The sequence below is a fragment of the Sabethes cyaneus genome, chromosome 3 (genome assembly GCF_943734655.1).
Source record: "Sabethes cyaneus chromosome 3, idSabCyanKW18_F2, whole genome shotgun sequence".
NCBI lineage: Eukaryota > Metazoa > Arthropoda > Insecta > Diptera > Culicidae > Sabethes > Sabethes cyaneus.
The window spans coordinates 151235256-151259415 of record NC_071355.1 but is presented as its reverse complement, the minus strand read 5'-3'; the positions used below and the strand labels follow the sequence as shown (position 1 = coordinate 151259415).

At 40.6% G+C, this 24160-nt stretch overlaps 1 protein-coding gene and 1 non-coding gene across 2 annotated transcripts in view; one reads left to right on the top strand and one right to left on the bottom strand.

Moving 5' to 3' along the window:
• The first annotated feature begins 8238 nt into the window (after window positions 1-8238).
• The window catches only part of LOC128740273 (prolyl endopeptidase FAP), an 80784-nt gene continuing 64862 nt past the window's right edge, over window positions 8239-24160 (top strand). The window contains exons 1-3 of the mRNA XM_053835812.1: window positions 8239-8457; window positions 19337-19451; window positions 21928-22022. Of these exons, the coding sequence (XP_053691787.1) occupies window positions 8239-8457; window positions 19337-19451; window positions 21928-22022 (429 nt within the window). The remainder of the gene's footprint in view (window positions 8458-19336; window positions 19452-21927; window positions 22023-24160) is intronic.
• Window positions 23426-23534, bottom strand: LOC128744849 (U6 spliceosomal RNA). The gene has a single exon (XR_008412471.1). It is a non-coding gene; the product is annotated as a U6 spliceosomal RNA (small nuclear RNA).

The following is a 24160-nucleotide window of genomic DNA, read 5'->3' as shown; positions in this document are numbered from 1 at the left end:
TAAAGATTATCTCTGCCCCTAGAGCGACAATCATGTTTATTAGGTGAATCATTGAATAAGAATTGAGTTTGCACAATATGCTTTGAAGGGCTGCTAAAATAAAATAGCATGTTTAACGAAATTATTCTCATAACCTCTAAATGAACTAAAGGTACATGTCCTACAGAAAGGTGAACGCAGCCCTTATCAAGTTTCATTCACTCCTTTCCTTCTTGATAAGAAAATCCACAAAATCTTCGATAAACCATTAAACTCGCCATAACAGTAAATTAAACTATTCTGTCAGCTGGGTTCGCGTCGGCAATGGATGCGGTGTGCACAAACCATGTCATCGCCGGTGATGACACGGAAAAATAGCATTTCAAAATGGTCTGGCAGACGTTGAACGAGAAGATTTTCCCATTTACCTGACAACACCTTCCGGTTGACAAACCCCTTGAGGACACAGCACGTTAGTAACAAAGAGATTGAAAATCTGTTCGTTCTTCTTTTTTTTGGTTTTGTTTTTTTTTCCTTCTACTGCTTTCATTTTCACTGCCACCGTTATCTATCGGGACCACCCGTGCCCTTCGGGGGCTTCGAGTGAGACTGCCAAGTGGCTTCCCCCTTGCATCGCGAGCATGAAATTGATTTATCTTGCGGACGCGCCAACCATCCGTGTACCACTTTAGACGATATGGAATAAGGAAACGAGGTGAAGCTTCTTTGGCCAGATTTTTTAGTTTGCCCTCTCAGCCTGAGTGCATTTGTACAATCTGCGTCGTTTGTTGTATAAGGCGCTTATAGTATAGGGGTGTGTCAGTTAGCATACAACTTACATCTTTCAAAATGCTCTTAAAAGATTACGTCGATTGTTTCTCTTATTGAAAAATGCTCAATAGAAAATAGTGAAGATATGTACTTATAAAAATGGTATTGCTTACAATTTTACTGAGCCTCTTGGTAGCTACGAGCGTTTATTCAAAGTTCGTAAAGAAAGGAACGATGAAGGAGTTTTGCGGTGCCGACGGAAACACAAGATTACAATCCCAAAAGACGAAATTAAACGTATTATTTGTTTTTCCAGGACCAGGTATGAATACCGAGCACGAGATCACTTCGATGTTTTCCCAGTATCGAGCACATAAAAGTTTGCTTAAAATAAATAAACCATTTTTGCAGCATTACAAAAGAGTTTGTTGCCAAAATCTAGCGATCATCAATACACAGCTTTGCACAGAGTTATGTAAAGAAAAGCGATCCGTAGCTTAAGTGGATCTCTTTTGTTAAAAAAAATTTTATTTACTCGTCTAGAATGAGTCTTCTGATTGCTTCTAACCTGTTTCGAAGAAAAGAGACACACTAACTGGATTGCGTATTTTTGAAGCGTATCGGAAACCAGTGAAGGAGAAGTTGCCCAAATACCACGATCTGATAGGATTAAATTGATTGATTTACATATGTGCGTCACGCTGCCAAGATTAATTGACGTTAACACCGGCAATGTTTACCGCATAAATAATGTGACACTCTATGTATGTGCGGCACGTGCGGTTCACCTACATCTGCTAAGCTAAGCTAAATGTAAACATTTATCGAGAAAGCACCCAGAAGAAACGTGCCAGCTTCAAACCTGCCGGAAGAAGAATATTTTCAGTTTGTGATTTTCCGGTGGTACTTTATTTTTTGATCCGGCTTACATATACCATGGATGTTAGTTGTGAAAACGGAACCATTCCTGATTGAGGCGAATAACGGTTCAGCGGTTAAAACCTCGTAACCAAAAATAAGAACCATTCCTGGGCTTAAGAGTGTATGCGTGTGTTAAGTATTGTTAATGTTAAGATTTTTTCATATGATTTTTTTTAAATATTTGAAAGAATTACAACACAATTTTCCGGGTTTTTTCCCACCACCATGGAAAATTTGGTGAAAAATTTTCTTTATAATTTTTTCCTAGATAACCAAGCAAATTTATATACATCTTATATATAAAAATGGAAGTGAAAAAGTTCGACCGCGCATCACTTGAGAACGGAGCGTCCGATTTGAGCCGTCTTTTCTTTGTTGTGTTCGTTTCCACCACCGCCATGTTTTTACGGCGAGAAAAGTTGAAAAATTTACTCGGAAGATAGGAAAACTCGAAAAATTAGTTTTCCATATAAAACCCGCAACGCATTGTATGCGCCATGTCGTTGGCTGCTATGATCATCGTACGTTTTTTTGCAGCACCGTTGTCGTATTCAAACAAACACGTGGTGACCTTCATTGGAATCGCCACATCTAACAATGCTATTAGGGGAACTGGGGGTAAAATGAACACCCTTAGCAATTTCGCCATTTTCTCCCCCAGGAACCAACCAAATGCTGAACGCACTATATGAATTGAAAGCTGGATTCATATTCCACGTAGCAATATATAAAGATGTTTGAAAAAGGACGATTTGTCATAAAAAAATTCTTTTTTTCGAAACCCTCACCTTCGAGCCTGATTTTTTTCGTGTGGGTAAAATGAACATGCAGTGAGGGCAAAATGAACATGTCACAGAAAACTACAATTAAAGCAGTTTGGATAAAATAAACATTATTTTACATTATCATTGTTCTACGTAGGCCGTATATATTCAACAGAATATATTGGAATTAAAATGGGACTCCACAAAGTTAACATAATGTATCTTCGCCACGTTCATCCAATGCTTGACTTTTAACTCGCATGATTTTCCAGCACTCGGTCATTTTCCGTCATTTTTCGAGAGACTCATTTTTATTGCTTGAATCGTAATTATTTCGTGGCTGCTGATAAATAGAAAATAAAATATCATTATACACACTGTTCATTTTTCCCCCATAGTGAGGTGTTCATTTTACCCCTAAAACACCAATTGTTTTCAAATGTTTATTATAAACAAACAGTTGATAAAAATATTTGGAATTTTCGACAGATCCGCAGGATAGTGATAAGCAAACAACACTAAATTATACCAATGGTCGAAGTTTAATTTGTTTCGCCAAAATAGCTTATTTTCTAATAGTGGAAATTAACATCGGCGTCAGATTTCAGCAAATATTTTTTACTTTTTCAATTTTTTTCGCATTGGAAAGGTTATGATCACCACAAATTGTCTCAAACAGCTTGAAATATCTCTAGGAGAAGATAACTATTGATCTGGAACAGATTTTAATCGGTTTCCTGGGAATTTGGCTGCCTGTTCATTTTACCCCCCTGTTCATTTTACCCACAGTTCCCCTAAACATTTTGGGGGTTTACAATTTCAGAAAATAACCAATCAATAGGTCCAACTTATTAATCAACCTAAACTCAAGCCTAAAGGGTCAGCAATAAAATTCGTTAATTTCATTCATTCGTTCATTCATTTATCAAATTTACCAAATTTTACAACAAATATATTAACATCCTGTATTACTATTTTTAACCAGCAGAGTTTATAAAACAAGACTCAATGCAACTACCACAAACACGACTGTTGATATTGCGGGGATTGGCAACCCAACTTTTACACCGATATGCATTTCTTACTAATGACTTAAGGCGGAACCGAAAGTGGCTAACGTTATTGTGTTAGTGCGACAAACACTGTATTGTACATCTCATGTGTTCGTTAAAAACCTAAACGTTTATTTGAATGTTGCATTAGTATTGGTAATATATGTCAAATAGCGGAGCTTGCAAACATAAACAGCTGATCCGCAGCCAACCGCACTGACTACAAACATCCCGAAAAAGGGTTTGTTTTCTTTATCAAGGCATTCCGATTCAATCAAAACTAACAGCAGCAACTGAATAATGCGTAGGATCACTAGGATGTTTAATTAATCCGCTTGCATCGGATTGCGTTTTTGATTCCTGCGTTTGCGTTTTATTTGTTTACTTCACTCTAAGCTCATCGATGCGGCGAAAATTGAAAGCTCTTTAAAAGCTCATTGATGTGACGAAAGTTTGATACTGTGTTGCTGCTTTTTCGGAAATCGCTAGTTCAACGAAATATGTGCATAACCAAATATCTATTAACTAATTCCAAATTATACATTGGTCGCTTTTATGAACACGTAATGATCGATATGTTCAGTTAAATTTATTTTCCATTAGCAATTATGTTTTGCTGAGCGTTTATTGATACACAGCAGATCGATAAATTGAATTACAAGTTTTAGGAAATTATAACAGCGCTGGAAGCACTGATTACGTGGCGAAAGCGTGCTCTGCCAATACAGATGCATTTTTAAGGCGCAAAACAATACATGCTTGGAGTGGTAGCCATTTATCCAGCCATCTTTGAGCCACTTTCGGTTTCCCCTTAATACAGTTGTTAAATTTAGACATTCTCTGAAATCCCAGCGTTTAATAAACCAAACGTAGAACTCCTTAGACAACGGCAAAACTTGACTTATACCTAGAAAATATCCCTTTTTCTAAAACGCAGCAGGAGTTCTTCTGAAGTTTACATATCGTATATTTTGCCCAATTTGTGGCAGTACGAAGTTTGCTGGGTCTTCTAGTTTTCATAAAAATATATACTCTGCGATGCTTGGTTCTTGAGATATGAATCTTTGAGCCTTGAACCATTGCGGTTATTAGATAGATCTATTGTGATATAATCCTATGTGCTATTTATGCAAAATCAGGTTGTTACATCACTATGAGTTAGAGTGTTGGTCGCCCTATGATTTCGCATTTCCCTCCAAGAAGGTATGACTTCCTTAACCTTCTGTTTGCACAAAAAAATACCTGCATTGTCTGCACATTGCGGTAAATTTTTTGATAAATTTGTTACGAAACATAACTTTTCTATTTTTTTGAATGGAAGGGAAATTTGAACCATAGAGGCTTCTCGGTGGGTGGGTTCTACAGTAGACGGAGGAAGAGGCACGATTTGTGTCTAAATTCTAAAAATTACCCAACCCATGTCGCTATCTTAATAAGGAGGCATCTTAATCCATCTTAATCTTAATCCAGCGCCTCTATGGTTGGTTCAAAGGTACAAGTACCAGCGAGCCACATGCCGTGGTGGGTGTTGTGGATTCGAATCCGGTTATAATCTCAGAATTTAGCTTGGTTCGACCCATGCACCTTCCAGCATTGGACAAAAGGTAGGAGCCCCGACGACCACTTGTTAAGCGTAGCTACAAATATAGCCCCCCCCCCCCCCCCCCCATCTCACCTTTCCGCTCTTTTCCATCCAATCAAAAACTTTTCATTACTTTCCCTACCGTCCCTTCATCAATTGTAGAACCACCATTTTCAAAAAATATTAATATATGCTTGACCGCATTTCAAGACTTGTTCCTGATAAAGCGCCCAGTTGAACTTCACCGTTGCTGGTAGCTTACCAACCAGTTCTTGGAGGAGGATTGGATTTGCGAGATGTCGTTCGAGTCCCACTGCTTTCAGATGTCCACACAAATTTTGAATCACCAGCCCAAAACTAACTAGTGTCCCCAACCGATCTGGTTTCGGAGCAGGGGTTGTCCGTACCTTGGCAATCATGTTATTCACGACTTGTTCTGGGCGCCCATACAACTGCTGCAGAGTAGACAAGACTTGGGGTACTGTCGACGGATGGAATAAAAAGCTGCTAACGGAATCCTTTGCACTGTCTTTTAGGCTTCGCTGCAAACGTAAAAGATTTTCTGCGTTACTATACCCGCACGAGTCCGTTGAATGCTGGTAGCTGCTTATAAACATCGGCCAATCGATCGGATCGGATCTCCGGAGAAAATCGGAAGCTCCTTGGAGACCACTTGCCTAGCACCTAGTTGGTAAGGGGATGGGCCACGGTAGTCGCTTACATAAGGCGGAACTAAACCCTGAGGTATCAACTGCGGATGAGTGTTTTGCCTGTACGATATGGAAGGAATCCCCCCTGCAGACACTCCAGGCAAACCACTATTCTCAGAAATCGGAGCAGGAGAAGGGGGTAAAGGAGGGTTTACATCATTTACATTAGTTGAATCAAACCATGACGCCGGAGGAGGAGAACAACCCACTTCTGATAACTGACCTTCGTTCCGAAACTGTTATACCTCATCATGCAAGTCCCAATACTCCTTCACCGCTTCATTCCGCAACCGCACGGTTTCGTACTCTCGCTGACGGCCGCTTCAATCTGGAGTTGTAGCTGCTGTTCCGTTAGACGCATACCCCGAACTTCGCTTTCTAGTTCTACCAGCTGAAGCCGAAGTGCTTCGCATTCCCGATGACATCGGGTAAGCTGATCCCGCAAATCTGCTTCCGAAGTGCGCATCCGCTTCTTTTCCTCGACGAGTGTCTCAACCTGCTTCCTAGGGCTGCTTGCTCGCAGTCTTGTTGTTTGATCTGGTTCTGGAAATCGGATTCACAAATACGCATGCATCCGCTCCGCCTCCTTTACGCGTTGTTCATGAAGAGTTTCAACTGTACCCTTCAGAATTGCTTGCTCCTGATTTCTTTGTTTGAGCTGATTACGCAAACCTGCCTCTAATCCGCAAGCACGGACCACAGGTCCGCATATGGTTGTAGCTCGATGATAGGTAATTCGTCCGATCTTACTTTAGCGGCGCCTTCCTGGTTGTCTTTAACCACCATGTTTCCCACGGTCTGTGGTTTCGGTGTGGTTTTAATTCGCTGTGTAATTGCTCTCGATTCGGACGGAAAAATAGCTGAATCTTTGGCAGTTTTTAAAATTAAGGCAAATAGCTTCCTATACATCTTCACAAAACGTCTTCAGATTACACACTCGTGAAACTTCAACCCCTTAAAGCACTGAACAAACTAAGTTTTGAGAGCATGTTATTTAAGAATCAAAATTAAATTAGATTTTTATGGCCACTCCCATTATTAGCTTTTACTTCACTTTTGCGCTAACGTAAGAACTGACGACACTATTAACACGGGGCACAGCACGGCTCCCATCATATCTCCTCTATTCAAATTAACAGCTAGGCTTAAAAATATAATTCTGTCTTCAGCGCAATCAGTTGGGCATTGCCCCGTCGATGGGCTAGTTGCCCGAAACCGGTCGGTAAAAAGTTAATATATTTTTATATACTTTTCATGTTTGTAAGAACGATACGTGTTGTGCCCTGTGTTAATAGAGACTCTCATTATTGTATAAATCAATATTCGTCTCATAAAGTTAAATAGATTATCCGATGCAAACTGTTACATATATGTGATACTCTCGATGTTACATAAAGATATACCTTCTGCATACGCTACTCGTTTTAACATCTTTATAACCATTATACAATGCAGCAAACCACAAGGTTATAAATTTATAAAATCCCCCAAGAACACTTTCCTATTCAGTCCAATAAGCGTCAATTGATCTGCATTGAAATTCAAAACTCTGAAGTGAACAAATTTCGATGTCTTCTCATCCTTGCTTTTGTTATTGTTTACCCTCCTTCGGTCTGACACATACCATTCCGGTCAGAAGCATCTTCTGTACGTACCCGTCTCTATTGTACTGAATTTCGAAGAAGGATTTACCGATATTCCGAGCCAAATCCTTCACAATCGCACAGATGAGATGATACTGGCACTTTATCTGCAGTAATTTGCTCTGCGTCGGGATCAACCTGAGGTGATTCGGTGGAAAAGTTTTTCAGTGCTTCTATAAAAGCTCCCGTTCCATTAAGTGATGAAATCTTCAGCGTTGGTGTGTCTGTACATGCTAATGAGATGCAAAGGAAAATTATACCATATCCATGAGCGTCTGACAAATGGAGTCGATGAGAAAGGGGTATCTCTTGGAATCTGTGATATTCTATGAACAACGCAGGAAAAAATACAAATCAGAGACCTGCCATTTGTTCCCGCATTGCGTTTCTACAGTAGCTGTATAAGACACTTGTTTGAATCGTATATGTTCCATATAGATATAGTAATGGAAATTTCCTATTTTATCTTACTTACCAAATTCCTATATCAAACTTACCAAATGCTTACATAGTTAGTAGGTATTATTTCAAAATTTGAAAAAACTGCCATTCAAATTAATTGTTTGGCAAGGTTAAAATTGTTTTTATACGATTAAATTTTTCTCGTATTATTTTCTTAGTGATTCAGCAAAAAGAAATATTTAAATCATTGCTTTTCTTGACAATTTTCTACTAAGCTTTAACTTTTACTAACTTCATGTCCATTTTTTCAAGCTGTCATGAAGTATTATTTTCATTTTTACGAATCAAGTTTCCAACAAAAAAAATCTCATGCAATGCGGCTTCTGACGCTGTGGAAATGATAAGCGAATAGTCATGATTTTTATACCTACCTATTCTTATATATATAAAATACATAAAACTTACCATCAATTCTTTGACCAAACCATTGCATTATTCTATCTCGCAATAATACAATTTTTATTTTTCAATTTTCAGCTTGTTTCGGCAAACCCAAACCAACGGAACTGGCGCGGAATTTTGATTGCGCTGCTCGTTATTATCGTAGTGCTGGCACTAATCGTAACGTCCGTGGTAAGTGACATAAAAATCTGCTGGCAAAATATTTTATTATGATTTCAACTTTCAATTGAATTGTTATTGCTTTTCTGTCTTTCGCTGCAACGAAAATATGCTCTGGCAGAACTAAGCCACAGCGATGGCGGTGTATTTTTCTGTCAGAAAGTAAAATAACATACTTCTTAACTAGCTCCCTCTAGCCACGGATGTCGAACAACCTGCTCGACAGCAGCCCGAGCTTCCACATCCGGCTCTATAAGCATGTCAATCAGCTCAATCACTGTTGGATTCGGTTTTACATCTGCCGGATAAAAATAACATTTTCGCTCCTGCCTGTCAATCGTTTCTTGCATGTTTCTTTCGTCGAACGGCATTGTTCCTGTAACCATGATGAACAGTACACATCCTAAAGACCACATGTCGCATCGTTTGGGATCATAGCGAATGCCTTTGAGCACCTCGGGCGCTGCATAGGCGACTGATCCACAGTATGTAGCGCTAAGCTCTACACTTCCATCCTCACAACAGCACTTTTTAGAGAACGTAAAGTCCGACAATTTTACATGAGTCGCACTGGACAGTAGAACATTTTCACACTTGATATCCCGATGACAAAATCCTGCTTCATGCATATATTGTACAGCGGATCCCAACTGTCCAAAGTAAAGTTGCGCTTTCGCTTCAGAGAGTTTTCCCTGTTCCTGGATTTTCTGCAACAGATCTCCACAACGACAGTAATCCATGAATATGCACACGTACGGACCGAATTCATAAACCGTATAAACGGATACTATGTTCGGATGTGACAGTGCCACCATCGTTCGTATTTCCCTCGGCAGAAATTGAGAAGATTGCATCGAACTCTTTCGTCGGTTGATGATTTTACAAGCCTGTCGCACCGGAAATTGTTCGCCAGACTTCCGAAGCTCAGAATAGTATACCTTCGAATAGGAACCTTCTCCGATGGTTTGTCCAATGTAGTACCCCCGGTTCGCTAGCTGTTGTTTGACCTAGTATAAAACAGCGAAATTAAAAACTCTTTTTCCGTGTCACTGGATAAAACACCTTTTTACGACTCCACTCGTGGCTGGATGCCAAAGCTACAGCCAACCGAGTGTAGCTGGACACTTTTTCTGAATTTTCCATTTGTAAATACTGAAAATTTTGAAATTTGATTACCTGGTGGTTTGCAAATAAACAAAAATGCCTGCTAAGAGAGCCTACTAAGGATATTATTTTTAATATATTTAAGAATGTTAGCACAGACTGTGTTGTTTGCGTCTTTAGTAAAATCATCGTAGTGGCCGTCAGAGACGGATTTTCATGCTTTTTCCATTTTCGCCGAGAGGATCGGTGACTGACCGCATATACGATATATGTATCTAATATTAAACCCGAATGGCTCAAAATGAATACCTAGATGACGAACGGAAAGCATATGGAAAGAAAATTGCTTACCACAGGGACGTGTTATTGCAATTAACTTTTTAGGTATTGATCCATATTTTCTGTTAGTTCTTGTCGGACCCCAGTGTTGAACGAACTACGTCGCGTGTTGCGCCAAAATAGCAACTTATATAATATCTAAAAGCTTTAAATAAAGCGTCACCAATCTTTACATTTAATTGATACCTATATTATCTGCATTTCATACGAAATTGGGATTTCAAAAACTAGCATAGCATAGTATAACCAATTTATTTCCTTCCGGTTTACGCTTTATTTCACTACATCAAATTCCCTTGCATGGCTCACTCACCTTCATTAATAAGATGGATCAAATTTTATTTCATTCTTCAATCGAATTTTTTCATATTTTAATTATAAAACCGTTTTCATAAAATCATTCGTTGTTCACTTGCGATATATTCATAGCCCTATTGCGCCACTATTATTGCAGACAATTCTCGTTCAATACACTCCATTCACCATCAACAACAAATTGAACTAGCCTCAGCCGACCTCACATCCTCTCCTCGTACAACGCCGTTCTGCTCCGATCAACGAAAAGTATCGTTTCTCGCCGGGGGTATATCCGGTGGGGCTCGTTGCTGATAGACGCGAGAAAAAATCACCGCTATTCATCCTTTGGTAATTCAATTTCACCTTTTTACGGGTTTCGATACTGATTGAATAGACGACGACTTAGAGGGAAAAACTGTTAGTGCAATTGTGGTTTTGTGTTCAGCTTTCGCCAGTTACGATCCTGGGGCCAATATGAATCATCGCCCTAATACCTAACCGTTGAATTGATTTTGGAGCACAATTCGTAATTTATCGTTTCAGAATGGATAAGACTGATGAGAAGTTCAATTATTTCGCAACTCCGCACGCCATTACCAAGGATTACCGAAACAATACCAAAAACAATAAATGAAAAATCCGCACGCCATTGCCAAGGATTACCGAAACAATGCCAAAAACAATGAATGAAAATAATGAATGTAAAATGTTAGAATCGGCAGGTGAATATTGTAGAAGTTCCAAACTTTACATGATCTACATGCAAAAATTAGTTTCTTCCTCAAATCAAACCAAATTAATCCCACCCGCAACTGCAGCGGTCTTAGTCGAGATCAAGAAACCAACCCAATCGGAAACAAGGTCGTATGCAGATAGGTAAGTGGGCGCTCATGCAAAAACTGAGTGTTAGCACGAGAAATAGCCTTGCTAGCTTTGAGCGTATATTTGCATGTCAAGGACGACCCTTAGTCGTGATTTCACTGCGCCGATCCTGAGAATCCTGAGAATTATAAAAGGGTCAGAAAAAGAACAGATATCGTGCAGAATTCGCATAACTATTGCGGCGTAATGATATATGCAAATTCCCTGACAAGGTAGATCAATCCCATTAGGGATACATACCGAATCCGAATATGTGACGGTCGAAGAAGGAAACCTCATCATAAAAGAGTACGTGGTGCTCGACTAGTGGAAGCTGTTTTTCGATGAACACTTCAATGACGAAGTTACAAAAGAAGGCGGAACAGAAATTAATCAAGCAGTGGCCATGGAAGATAGCAGTGTTCCAGCACCGAGTAAGCGGATTATTGAAGAGGCGCCGGTAAAGGCTGACTACCAGCAGAGTTCTACAAACACGGCAGAAAACCACTGACAACGGCATTACATTAGGTAATTTCCAAAATCTGCAACGATTCCTCCTTCCGGACGCTTCCGGAAAAGTGGATGGAAAGAAATATGTGTAGATATACGAAAAGGGCGATCAGCTTGACAGTTGAATCTGCTCCCAGATCTTATTACACCGAATGTCACCGATAGCCCTAGGATTGATTGGGAACTCTTAAGCGAGCTTTATGGAATCTGGTGTCAGTATGGATCAAATGTTCAACATCTACAACGGCAGATTCTGAAGAAAGTTGACTCAAGCTGTTCAGTCAAGTAGTCCAGTCAAGCAGTTCAGGCAAATTCAGTCGAACAGTTAAGTTTCACAGTGAAACCGAGCAGTTCAGTCGAGTAGTCCACTCGAGCAGTAGAATCAAGCAGTTGAGTCGAGCAGTTAAGTCAAGCAATTGAGATCGAGTGGCTAAGTCGAGCAGACGAATCATGCTGTCCAGGGCAAGTTATAAGAGTGGTACTTGCTTGAGTGGCGAATGAAACCTCTTACTTACTTACTTATGTGTCCATGGTCGCCGGTCCGGCAGAACAAAGGGATGAAATCAGAGATCTCCACTGCTGACGGTTACCATCCATGGCTTTTATTTGTCGCCAGGACAGGTTCTCGTCTACAGCCCGGATGTCGTTGGCTAAGCTCCGTCGCCTTGAGCCTCTGGGTCTGCCTCTTCTACGCTGTCCTTGTAGATTCCAGTCGAGTGCTTCTCTGCAAAACTCGTTCGCTCCTTTCCTCAAGGTGTGTCCGATCCACTTCCACCTACGTTCACGAATTTCTGTGGCTATCGGCCGTTGATGACACCGACGATGTAATTCCTCATTGGATATCCAGTTATCAGGCCACCAGGCACGAATGATGTATCGCAGGCACCGGTTGATGAATACCTGCGTTGCGTTTGCGTTGTCTCCGCTGAGACGCACCACGTTTCGCAGGCATACAGCAGTACGGATTTAACGTTTGAATTAAAGATTCGGGTTTTCGTACGTAGAGTGATCTGGTTTGAGCGCCAAATGGCACCCCCGGCCTTGCTGGTCCCACTGCTGCCTGGGAGCTCTCGGAGAGGTCATATGCAGAGTAAATATCGTTTCGGCGTTTTGCGAGCAAGACAATGTCGTCGGCTAGGTCGAGGTCATTTAGCTGCTCCATCGTTAGAGGATTCCAAGGCAATCCTTGATTTGGTCTACTGTCAATTGCTCCAACTAATATCTCATCCATAACGATGAGAAACAGAAGCGGTAATAAAATGCAGCCCTGTCTCACGCCAGCAGTAACCCTTATGGGGTCGAACAAGACGCCGTCGTGCAAAACCTTCCACGAGAACGCCTCGTACTGAGCCTCGATGAGATGGACTAGCTTATCTGTAACTCCTCTACGCCTTAGTGCGCCCCAGATGTTTTCGTGGTTGAGTCGGTCAAACGCCTTTTCGAAGTCAACGAACACCAGCAGAAGAGAGTCCTGGAATTCATTGATCTGCTCCAATATAATGCAGAGCGTTGTGATATGGTCTACACATGATCAGCCAGCACGGAATCCAGCTTGCTGCCTCCGGAGAGTAGCGTCGATCTTCTCCTGGATCCGGTTGAGGATTACCTTACAGAGTACTTTGAGAGTAATGCAGAGCCACGTGATGCCACGCCAGTTACCGCATTCAGTTAGGTCTCCTTTCTTAGAGACTTTGACCAATATGTCCTGCATCCAGTCCACCGGAAAAGTTGCGGTTTCCCATATATTGCTGAAAAGCTGATGCACCAGCTGGGCTGACAAAGATGGGTCAGCTTTGAGCATTTCGGCTGAAATACAGTCTATCCCTGGCACTCTATTGGATTTCATACTCTTGATGGCTGCTACAATTTCATCCAGCGATGGCGCCTCCGAGTTGACACGATTAACTCGACGAACTGTAGGCGCCATACGCTGCTGGTTTTGTTAGTATCTGTCATTTGAAACTCGGAAGAGTCGTTCAAAATGTTCAGTCCATCATTTAAACTGTTCTGTACGGTCAATCAATAGCTGACCAGCTCTGTTCTTTAGCGGCTTCTTTGTATTCATCCTGGTACTACTAAGGCGGCGAGAAATATCGTTCAACAAACGGATATCACCATTGGCGGAGGCGGTTTCTCCTTGTTCGGCTAGGAAGTTAGTCCAGGCTCTCGTGTCCCGCCTACAAGTACGTTTAACAGCCCTCTCCAGTTAGGCATATCGTTGGCGGGTAGCTGTCTTAGCCGATCTGGTCCGCGCTCGCTCAATGCCGGCTTTCGCCTCTCTCCGCTCGTCGATCTTCCTCCAAGTTTCATCCGAAATCCACTCCCTCCGCCCGCTGCGCGCTTTGCCGAGGGTTTCATTACTGGTCTTGATGAAGGCGTTCTTGATGCCGGTCCATTGCTCTTCGACGGTTCCACCAGGTGGCAGCTTTGAGGCTCGGGATTCAAGTTGTTCGACAAAGGTTCTTTTCACCTCAGGATTCTCCAATCGGCGGACGTCGTAGCGGCATCCAACTTTCTCCTCCCATCGTTGGACACTCTTGGATTCTTGGATCTCAGCGATAACAAGATGATGGTCGGATGCAATATCAGCGCTGCGTTTGTTGCGTACATCAAGAAGGCTCCTTCGCCATTTCCGGCTGATGCAGATGTGGTCGATTTGGTTTTCTGTTCGGCCGTCGCGGGAAACCCACGTGACTTTATGAACTGGTCTATGGGGGAAGAGCGATCCACCAATGACCATGTTGTTATTTATTTATTTATTTATTTATTTATTTATTTATTTATTCCCTAACATCATCGGACTACTTGGTCTACATGATAAATTCACTTTACATTAAATTACGCAAACGACACTTAAAAACTTCACAACTAATCGAAAAATCAAACAGATGATACACATTGTTAAAACAAACACACATTGCACGAATAGGTTCGTTTTGTCCATACATTGTCCGATGATAGGGCAGGCGTAGAAAATCTGTTGAACGCAGAAACCTTGATGTAGCAGTGATGCTTAATTTCGCCAAGATGTTCGGAGCATCAATTTCACCACAAAGCAGCTTCGCAATAAACATTGCTCGCAAGTCTCTTCTCCTTTTCGCCAAAGTTTCCATGTCCAGAAGCTTGCAACGGTCTTCGTATGGGGGAAGTTCGAGTGGATTGACCCACGGTAAACGCCTTAAGGCATACCGTATAAATTTTCGTTGTATGGCCTCAATTCTATTGGACCAGATTGCGGTGTAGGGGCTCCAAACTACTGCAGCTGTTTCCAGTATCGAGCGCACTAACGCATAGTATAGTGCTCTCAGGCAATAAGGGTCTCGAAACTCTTTGGCAACTCGCATGATGAAGCCAAGATTACGATACGCTTTACTGATTACGTGGCTATAGTGCACCTGAAACGTTAGCTTGGCATCCAAAAAAACTCCCAGATCCTTCACAAGATACTCCCGTTGAATTGGTTGACTGTTTATCAGGTAACGATGCTCAATTGGAGATTTCCGTCTGGTGAAACTTACTACTGAACACTTTGCGACACTAATGTTAAGCCTGTTGTTGACGCACCAACTCGAAAAAATATTAATGAGCTTTTGCAGATCTTCGCAATCAGCAGCTGAACGGATAACCTTGAATAGCTTATCACCAGTTATCACCACAGAATTCTGTAAACACCTCCCCGTTTTCGCTCATCTCTCGTAGGCTATGGCGTCCCATGACGCGTTCAAGGTCCGCGTTGTTTGAGCCAATCTTCGCGTTGAAGTCGCCCATGTGGATTTGGATATCCCCCTTCGGGATTTTCTCAACCACGCTTCAGCTGGCTCAACTCTCTTTCTCCTGCAGATCGGCAGCATCTGTTGGCGCATAGCACTGGATTGCTGTAAGGTTCCTAACCCGTGTTTTGAATCTGGCAACGATTATTCGCTCATTTATCGGTTCCCACTTCATCAGGGCCGCATGTGCCCCTGGGTTCAGTAGGAATCCAACTCCTCTTTCTCGAGTAGCATTTTCACCTCGTATGCCAGAGTAGAGCAAGACTTGCCCGGATGATGTCCTGTGTTCGCCAGTACTCGGCCAGCGGACCTCGCTCAGCCGCAGGATTTCAAGCTTCAGGCGGCTAGCTTCCCTTGCAAGTTGGGCCAGCTTGCCCTGCTGGGTCGTCGTCTTCACATTCCCCGCCAATTCTGGAAGGTTTAAGGGGGAAGTATTGTGGCGGACTCGACCGTTCGCTGCGATCTATAACCTGCACTCACGCAGCATCTTTGTGACCTACCATACACACAGAAATTCCCGATCATCTCCGATCAATCGAGTACCCGATAAACGATCATAGGCCGATCTAACCCACACCGAAGATAATGATCATCGGCTAATTTACTCTCCTACGCAATCCAGTTATATAAATCGATGTACTGTAAATAAAGTTTAGTTCTTAGCCAACCATGATTTGATGTTCTACTCTATTATTGGGAGATTTATTGCCATACGAAAGAAAGCCCAAAATCCCCCAACGACAACGACAACGACGACGACGGGGATTTTGGGCCTACTTTCGTATGGCAATAAATCTCCCAATAATAAAGTATAACATCAAACGATGGTTGGCTAAGAACTAAACTTTATTTACAGTACATCGATTTGAGATGATGATCGAGAATTTCTGTGTGTATGGTAGGTCACAAAGATGCTGCGTGAGTGCAGATTATAGATCGCAGCGAACGGTCGAGTCCGCCACAATACTTCCCCCTTAAACCTTCCAGAATTGGCGGGGAATGTGAACACGAAGTATATTCCATGTTCCGATTCGTGTCCGTGTTTTCATGCTAAAGGTCGTTGCCAATAATCCAGAGAGATTTTTTCTTTCATTTTCGGTTACTTTTAGCCGGGGTTGCTTCTTATCCAAGGACAAATTATAACTAGTCTCCGGACTTCCTGGCTCTAGAGCTAGATTGGTTGAAAAGTACTAAGAAACGTAGAAGAAAAAAAGGGGTGGAAACACATCGACACTTTAAGCACGGAGAATCAGCGGTTCGCTCACTCTATAGCGATACTGCAATAACAACGAAGTGCAGAACAACACCTGGATAAAATCACATTAGATCAAAATGCTGGTCGTAGTGATAATATTCACAAAAATAAAATCAAGCTGTCGAGTCAACCAGTCCAGTCAACAGCTTATCAAGTCGAGCAGTCGAATCGAACAGTCCAGTCGAGCAGTTCAATCGTGCAGCTAAGTCAAGCAGCCGAATCGAGCAGGTAAGTCGAGTAGTTCACTCGAGCAGTTGTATCGAGCTGTTCAGTCAAGCAGTCAAGTCGATCTGTACAATCAAGCAGTTGAGTCGAGCCGTCGAATCTAACAGTTCAGTCGAGCAGTCCAGTCGAGCAATCGAATTGAGTAGTCTAATCGACCAGTCCAGTCAACTAGTTGAGCAATCGAACAGGTGACTGAGAATGGAACTCATTAATACGAAAACATGACGTCCTGTCAGGGGCCTGTTTTTAATTTCCGATAAGCCTCTTATGACGTCCTGTCAGAGACCTGGTTTTGGCTACAGAATAGATGAGATCTACGAGGAATTTGAGCCACCGTATCTGCAATTGGAAAGCATAAATAAATTGACAATGTACCGTCAGTCATACGGAATATGTGATTTTATCGCCGAAAAGAGTTGCATGCATGTGCCTAGTACGTGAAAGATAATGAAGATTGAAACGAAAGTATAATTTTCATTTTTTAATTGTTTTTGAAGTCCTGGCATTTTTAAAGTACTGCGCCATTATTGATTTTTTTCATAAATTTCGATATGTTTATTTTACTTTAGCGTAAACTCATTTCTGAAATACTCCCCAGTTTTAACAAAGATTTACTGGCATAGGTACTGACAACGTTGTACTTAAAAATGTCAGCAACATCAAAACGCTACCTTTTTCCCACTACAAGTTTACAAAGTTAAATGTCGTATGAAACCATTACCTATAACGTGTAGAAAAACGGTTTGTTTGCAGGAACCGTTTTCCGTTTGCTACGGGTAAGTTCCGACAACTTATCACCTCATGAAAATCTTTGTTTACTGATTGGGCTTAAAGCAAAGTCGAAAGGATATGATGCGGTTAAAACGGGTCGTAAGTTTTAGGTGACATTTATGACTGTCGAGCGATTATATCTCTCCATTTATACTGCCCTCGCTGGTTTCAATGAGACCCGCAATTATTTACCACGCTTGTTGACCGTAGCACGAACTATAGCGTAATATAGGGCAATCCTTTGTCGGGATTATTCTGTTTCTAGATTATCTTGAAAAGAGATTCAATTTTCGTGTCTCTGACTACTCTTAAATTAATTATTGTACTGAGATTTGTTCGAGTAAATTTTCAATTGTTGTTTATGTTTTGTTTAACACCTGCTAAGTAGGAACGTAGGAAGCAAACATTCGACAATAATAAACATGCAGGCACGATTCTCATTACCTTTATCGTAACAGGCAATGCCTTTCGGTGAAACTTGCACCATACTTTATGGATTTCATTAGCACTAAGTAAAACGATAGTTAACACCTTATGCTCTGAGTTCCTTTTCATTTTCACCGCATCACCATTGCTGAACGGTATCATTCGATGTAACCTCAAAACTCGCTGGATGGCGATACTGCTCATGCGAACGGATTATTAAACTTTTCCCTTCGTCACCTTTTGAAACTGCCGAAGTTGAAACAGATGATATGCTAGCCACATGATATTGTGTTAGTAGGTACCTACGTAAGCCTGTTCAGTTCACTCAATAGTGAATTAAGAATCGCATTTTATTTACCATACTGTATTTGCAAAAGTTCGTTATATTTCTCCATATAGGTGTATTGAGAAATCATTTACTTTTCAATACAGTTATATAACTTCAATCGCAAGTTTTTGGTCTGAATATTTTTATTATGTCACATTCGCCGAATACAACTTTTGATGCCATCACATTTATGAATGTCAACAATTCAAATTACCACACCTGCAAAGCATATATTAAATGGAATGAAAATTTCACCTCATTACTTTTGGCTCACAATCAACCGACGGAAGTCACTTCCCACAGTGTCACACCAACCTGGCTCTTTTAAAACTGGCAAGTTCTCGTTATTGCGTTCTCGAGTGGCTCATTAGCAAGAGCACCGACCTGTGTATGTGTGTGTGTTCTGATGCAGCTCTTTCATCGGTTGTTGGTTTGCCGAATCATCATAGAACAACCACAGCAGCTACAACCAGAAGTGTTTAATTTCCTCTTTGGGAAGAGTGCAACTTTTGGGTGCTACAGCGCCGCTAGCAGTAACTTTTCTCAGGCGCTGCTAGTAGAACGGATATGACGACACAATGAAGAGACCACTTACCCAAATTGCTGATCGTTGAGAGTAACTTCAACAGTAAACTTCTCCACTTCACACATTCTTCTGTGAATACATCCTGTAGTAAGCCGTTCCTTTCACAATGTGTTTTATTGATAAATTTCTGTCTTCAAATGCTTAACTTTATTTCAAAAATTTGTTAATTTCGTTTAAAGTTTTGTCGAATACTACAGGGCGATTGAATTTTTTTTTATCCCCAACGCAGCGTTTTTTATAAAACGTAGCAATGAATTTAGTATGAGAAAGCCAACCTACGAAAGTATAAATAAATTACTCAGTCGTTTATCATCAGTTTTATTGCCACAAACCTCCTGACATTCATATAATATAAAATATGTGGTCTGCCATATGGTCAACTATATATAATAGTTTCCTTTTTTCTTTACATTCAACAGGTCTTGCTCACTCCACCGGACGAAGGCCCACGTGTGAAAGGACAGCGAATAAAACTGCAGGATATTATAGACGGCGAGTACGCTCCTAAAAAATTGAATGGTAGCTGGATCGGACGTGAGTCTATTTTAAGTTTGTAATATTAGGAATGAATCTAATGTTTGTTGGTTCGTTGCTTAGTAAGCCGGTTGATTAACCATTGTGGATAATTATTCGATTCCAGCATACTTTTAGCTGTGCGTAATGCCTAAATAAATGTGAAAAGGGTGATTCGGACGAGAAGTTTAAGTACCTCCCGTCGACAAGAACGGGACAAGTGACAAGATGCTCCTTATTATTTGTAAAAAAAATCATTGCGTAATTGTATAATAAAATATTAAAAATTAAATTCTACACTTCCGCAGGCGTCCGAAGATGGCCGAAAGAATGCAAGTTTTTGTTTTTTTTAAATAAATTTTTTTCAAAATAAAATTTTTCCTCCAAAAAGTTGCTTATTTTAGTATGTTTTACAACTTTTTGGAGGACCCTTGAAAAATTAATAATTTTTACCCAATTAATAATGTCCGTTCTTAAGCGATTTTGGACCACGGTGATCCGATATGTCGCCAAAAAAGTTTGGAGAGCTGTCTACAACCATGCAAAGCAAAATCTTAGATATACCCGTCTTTATCGGCAGCCGGAAATTAGAGTACACGACAATTCCGGGGTTGTGTAAAATAAACACCATAGTGGTTCTCAGCCTCTTATCCAGGAGCTCCTATCCTCCTCATGATACCAGCCGGGCAATAATGTGTGTGTACTCGCATAGGCAATAATGTGGTAGTTAACGGGGATAAGTTCGAGATACGTGTACGAATTTGTGTACCTCGGGTCGTCAATGACGTCGGATAACAACGGCAGCAGAGAAATACCCAGACGTACTGTTGCAAGAAGTCGTGCTTACTATGAACTCTACAAGTTCCTAAGGTCTGGTAAGCTTCACCCCCGTACCATATTTACAAAACCATGCACAAAATGCTAATCAGTCCGGTAGTTCTTTACGGGCATGAAACGTAGACAATGCTCGACGGGGACTGGAAAGTACTGGCCGTTTTTGAACGTCGTGTGCTTAGGACCGTCTACGGCGGTGAATGTGAGAACAGTGTATGATGGAGAATGATTAGTACAAGTTGGTGCAGTTCTTCGGCGAACCCAGTATCCAAAAAGTTGATAAAGTTGGAAGGGTACAATGGGCGGGACATGTTGCAAGAATGCCGGACAACACCCCGCAAGAGTGAGGTACCAGACGCAGCAGTGCGCACCGTGCTCGATTGTTAGACCAAGTGGAGCGAGACCTGATAAGTTTGGGACATTCGAGAAATTGGAGACCGACAGCCATGGACCGAGTTTGTTGGCGGAACATTGTTATGCATGTGAAATCCTAAAGTAAGTTCAATTACGGGGTAGTGCGACGATCCTACTAACTCAAGCAGTACCGCCCAGCCAAATATAGAGAGATTTCCATCGTACGTCGGGCGAAACTCCGTAGGCTACGGAGAGCCGGACACGTCGGATACCGGACGACACTACGACGAAAACAGTTATCTTCAACAACCCCACCGGTACTAGGAACAGAAGGGTTCAACGTGCAAGATGGTTCGACCAGGTCGAAAGTAATTTGCGACTTCTGAGACGACTGAAAAATTGGCGACGAGTGGTCCAAAATCGAGTTAAATGGAGACAAATGCTTGAAACAGTACGTACCACCTCGGCTCTATGCTGCTGACGAGGACGATGACCACCTCGAAGTTAACTAGGCAGTTATAACCATGCATCGAACTAAAAAATGAATCGAATTGTCAACTTTTACGATGGTAGGGACTCCAAATCGCGACGATAAACAAAACAAGATGATCAAATTTGATCCCGGAATCTCTAACGAAATTCGATAGTTCGACCAACAAAATCTACGTCAAGGTAGACCTCAAACAGCTTTCCTATTAGCATTTTATAGGCCAACCAAAACTGGAAGGATGGCAGACATTTTCAAACTTATGAAACTCGAATTTCGATATCTCGTATGGTAAGCTATTTAAAACACGTCTGAAGCAACACGATTGTTTCGCGCTGTTTTGGCCAGATTTGACATTCTGCCATTACGGAGCAAAGGTCAGTGGATTAGTATGCCGTCAACAACCAACATCCCAAAGCTCTGCCCAATCGAGAAATATTAGGCCCTCATCAAACAGAATCTAAAGAATAATCAAAAATTGTTGGTAGCTATAAGTAGTTTAACCGATTTTATTGCACGCTACATAGTCAAGACCTCTTTTTCCGATAAAGTCACCACTACATGACAAAAAAGCAAACTGTGGGATGCTAGACAATTACAACGTTTGACAACAAATAAATCAGAATAATTAAAAATTATTTTGGAGCGTCTTAGTAGAACTCATGAATTAACACGAATTAATTCCTTTTAGTTCTACTTTACTAAGAAAAATTATAGTAGAACTAAAAGGAATCCATTTCCAACTAGTTCGCGTTAACAAATAAATATTATAGATACATTAAATCATTATACTTTTTAATTGATTTCTCTTAAATATTTCAGCGGATGAATTTCTTTACCAAAACCACTGGGGTGAAATCAGTTTGCTCAACCTGAAAAATCTCTCGGAACGAATTCTGATGTCCAATACGACTGTGGTAAGTATTAGAAGCTTACCTGCCGGAAAACAGTAGGATAAGAGATACCTATTGAAAAAACAATGATTTTTATTGTCTCTTTTCTGACTATCAAACTTATTGTTGTACACCATAATCTTCATGATTTTGTAAAATTCTTATGGTAGAATATGACGGATTGTTATGTATGTTACCAATAAAAAAAGTCTTTTTTGCATATGGAAATTTGTATTTACTTTTATCATCTTGTTACATAACATATGGTTGTTTTTTTAATTGAAAAGTCTAAATTAATTCAGTAAATTTATGATGAAATATGCCAAGCTGGATTCCATAACCATGCGTCTCCATTACATTTTCGCAGCCTTATTTCTTTAAAAGTTGTTTTCAAAAACGTTCATTTCTGAATTATTAAAGCGTCATGCGAAAAAAAATTGCATTCTAGAAAAAATAACGTCCCCAACTGACAAACCAGCCAAAGACTAAATGAGAAAAATTTAGGAGAAACTTCATTTACTTCTACTTATTTTAAGAAAGTAGTAGAAATAAATAGAATTTCTCGTTTATTCGAACCGCTTGAAAATAATTTAGAAATATTACATCAAAAGACATATAGTATAACATTATGTTGTTAACGTATCTTATAATATGAGCACATAAAATTAAATTATAAAATGCAACGGCATATGAAACTAATAAGCTTTACTATCATCAATATGGGACATACAATACCGTTTTGCATGAATCTTCAATCCTCCCTTGCAATATATCCAATACAGACAGTGCAAACAACCATTGACTCACGATGGAAAATTACCTTGTCATCATTATTCCGAAACCGGATAGATTGTTGTTCCCGCAAGGATTTTATTTAACGCGAACATCAACGATGCCTGTTTACCGCCTCGAAGGCGATGACAAAACGATGATAACGGTGACACTTGCTTGAACACGGAAAAGCTGCCGTTGGCAACCGTGTACATTCTTAGATATACAAATCACTGACACTTCTCCTGGCCAGGGACCTTCTGAACGGTATTAAAATCGTTAGCTTGACTTACTCGTTTGCCTTACTCTTACTCAGCCCTCCCACGCCTGGGGCGTAACAAATTTTCCGGGTGAAATTGAATACCACCTAATCGGATTCGAACGATTTGGGAAAATGGATCGAAACAAATTCAGGTCGGATTTAACCGTTCCGGTAAAATGCGTCACCTTAGATTGAATCGGTAAAGCTATGTGGCACGCAAAAACTTTGAAGTTTTTTTTTGCTTTGAACTGTCGACACTAATAACAACACAACACAAAATAACATAGGGTAACTGGTAAAAACTCATGGTGATTTAAAATTTATATAAAGTTTTGATTGGTTGCGGACACCGCAAGAAGAAGGCTGGGCTTGAGAAATCATTATCATTCAGTTAATAATTTTACTAAATTTAACATTTGCTGTAAACATATCCTTGCACAAGGGCCATGCTAATCTTCTCTGTATCGTTCCAATTTTAGTATATGTCCAGCCGAAGCTAGGACATGCCATAAACTTTGAAAATATAACCACTTGACATTCAGATGGCTCTGAGGCAATACCAAAATGTTTATCGGAACATCGTAATCGGATAAAAATAAATTTATAAATAAATGTGACATATCAAGGCACGATCAATTCAAATAAAATTGAGCAGAAATTAAAGCAGAATTAAGACTAAACCTGTTCTTGGACGATTTTATTGCAGATGCGCTTGTTTTAATGCGGTCCCAGACCAGAGCTGGGTGAGTCAAAATTAGTTTACCAAAACAAACGTCTCAAGAGCGTCAAGAACGAATTTGCAAGCTTAAATTTACAACTTTGTAGGTACACATATTTAGCAGTCAAAGTTAATCTGAACGATGCTGTCCCAAAACCTTATTATATATTTCATTAAATGTTTGACTTGAATAGTTAATTAAATCAAAGATGTTTCCAAACTAGAAAAAAAGCTTAGTTCACTATGGAATTTTATTTCACATATTTTCTATATGTAGTAATTCAATTCGCTACTGCTAATTGTCGAAGTTGAATTCCAATCCATTTACTGCTGTTTTATACCATCTAGAATTGCCAGCACGTATCGTTACCACAAGTAATGCACGATCGTACTCCATATGTGTCTATGTCT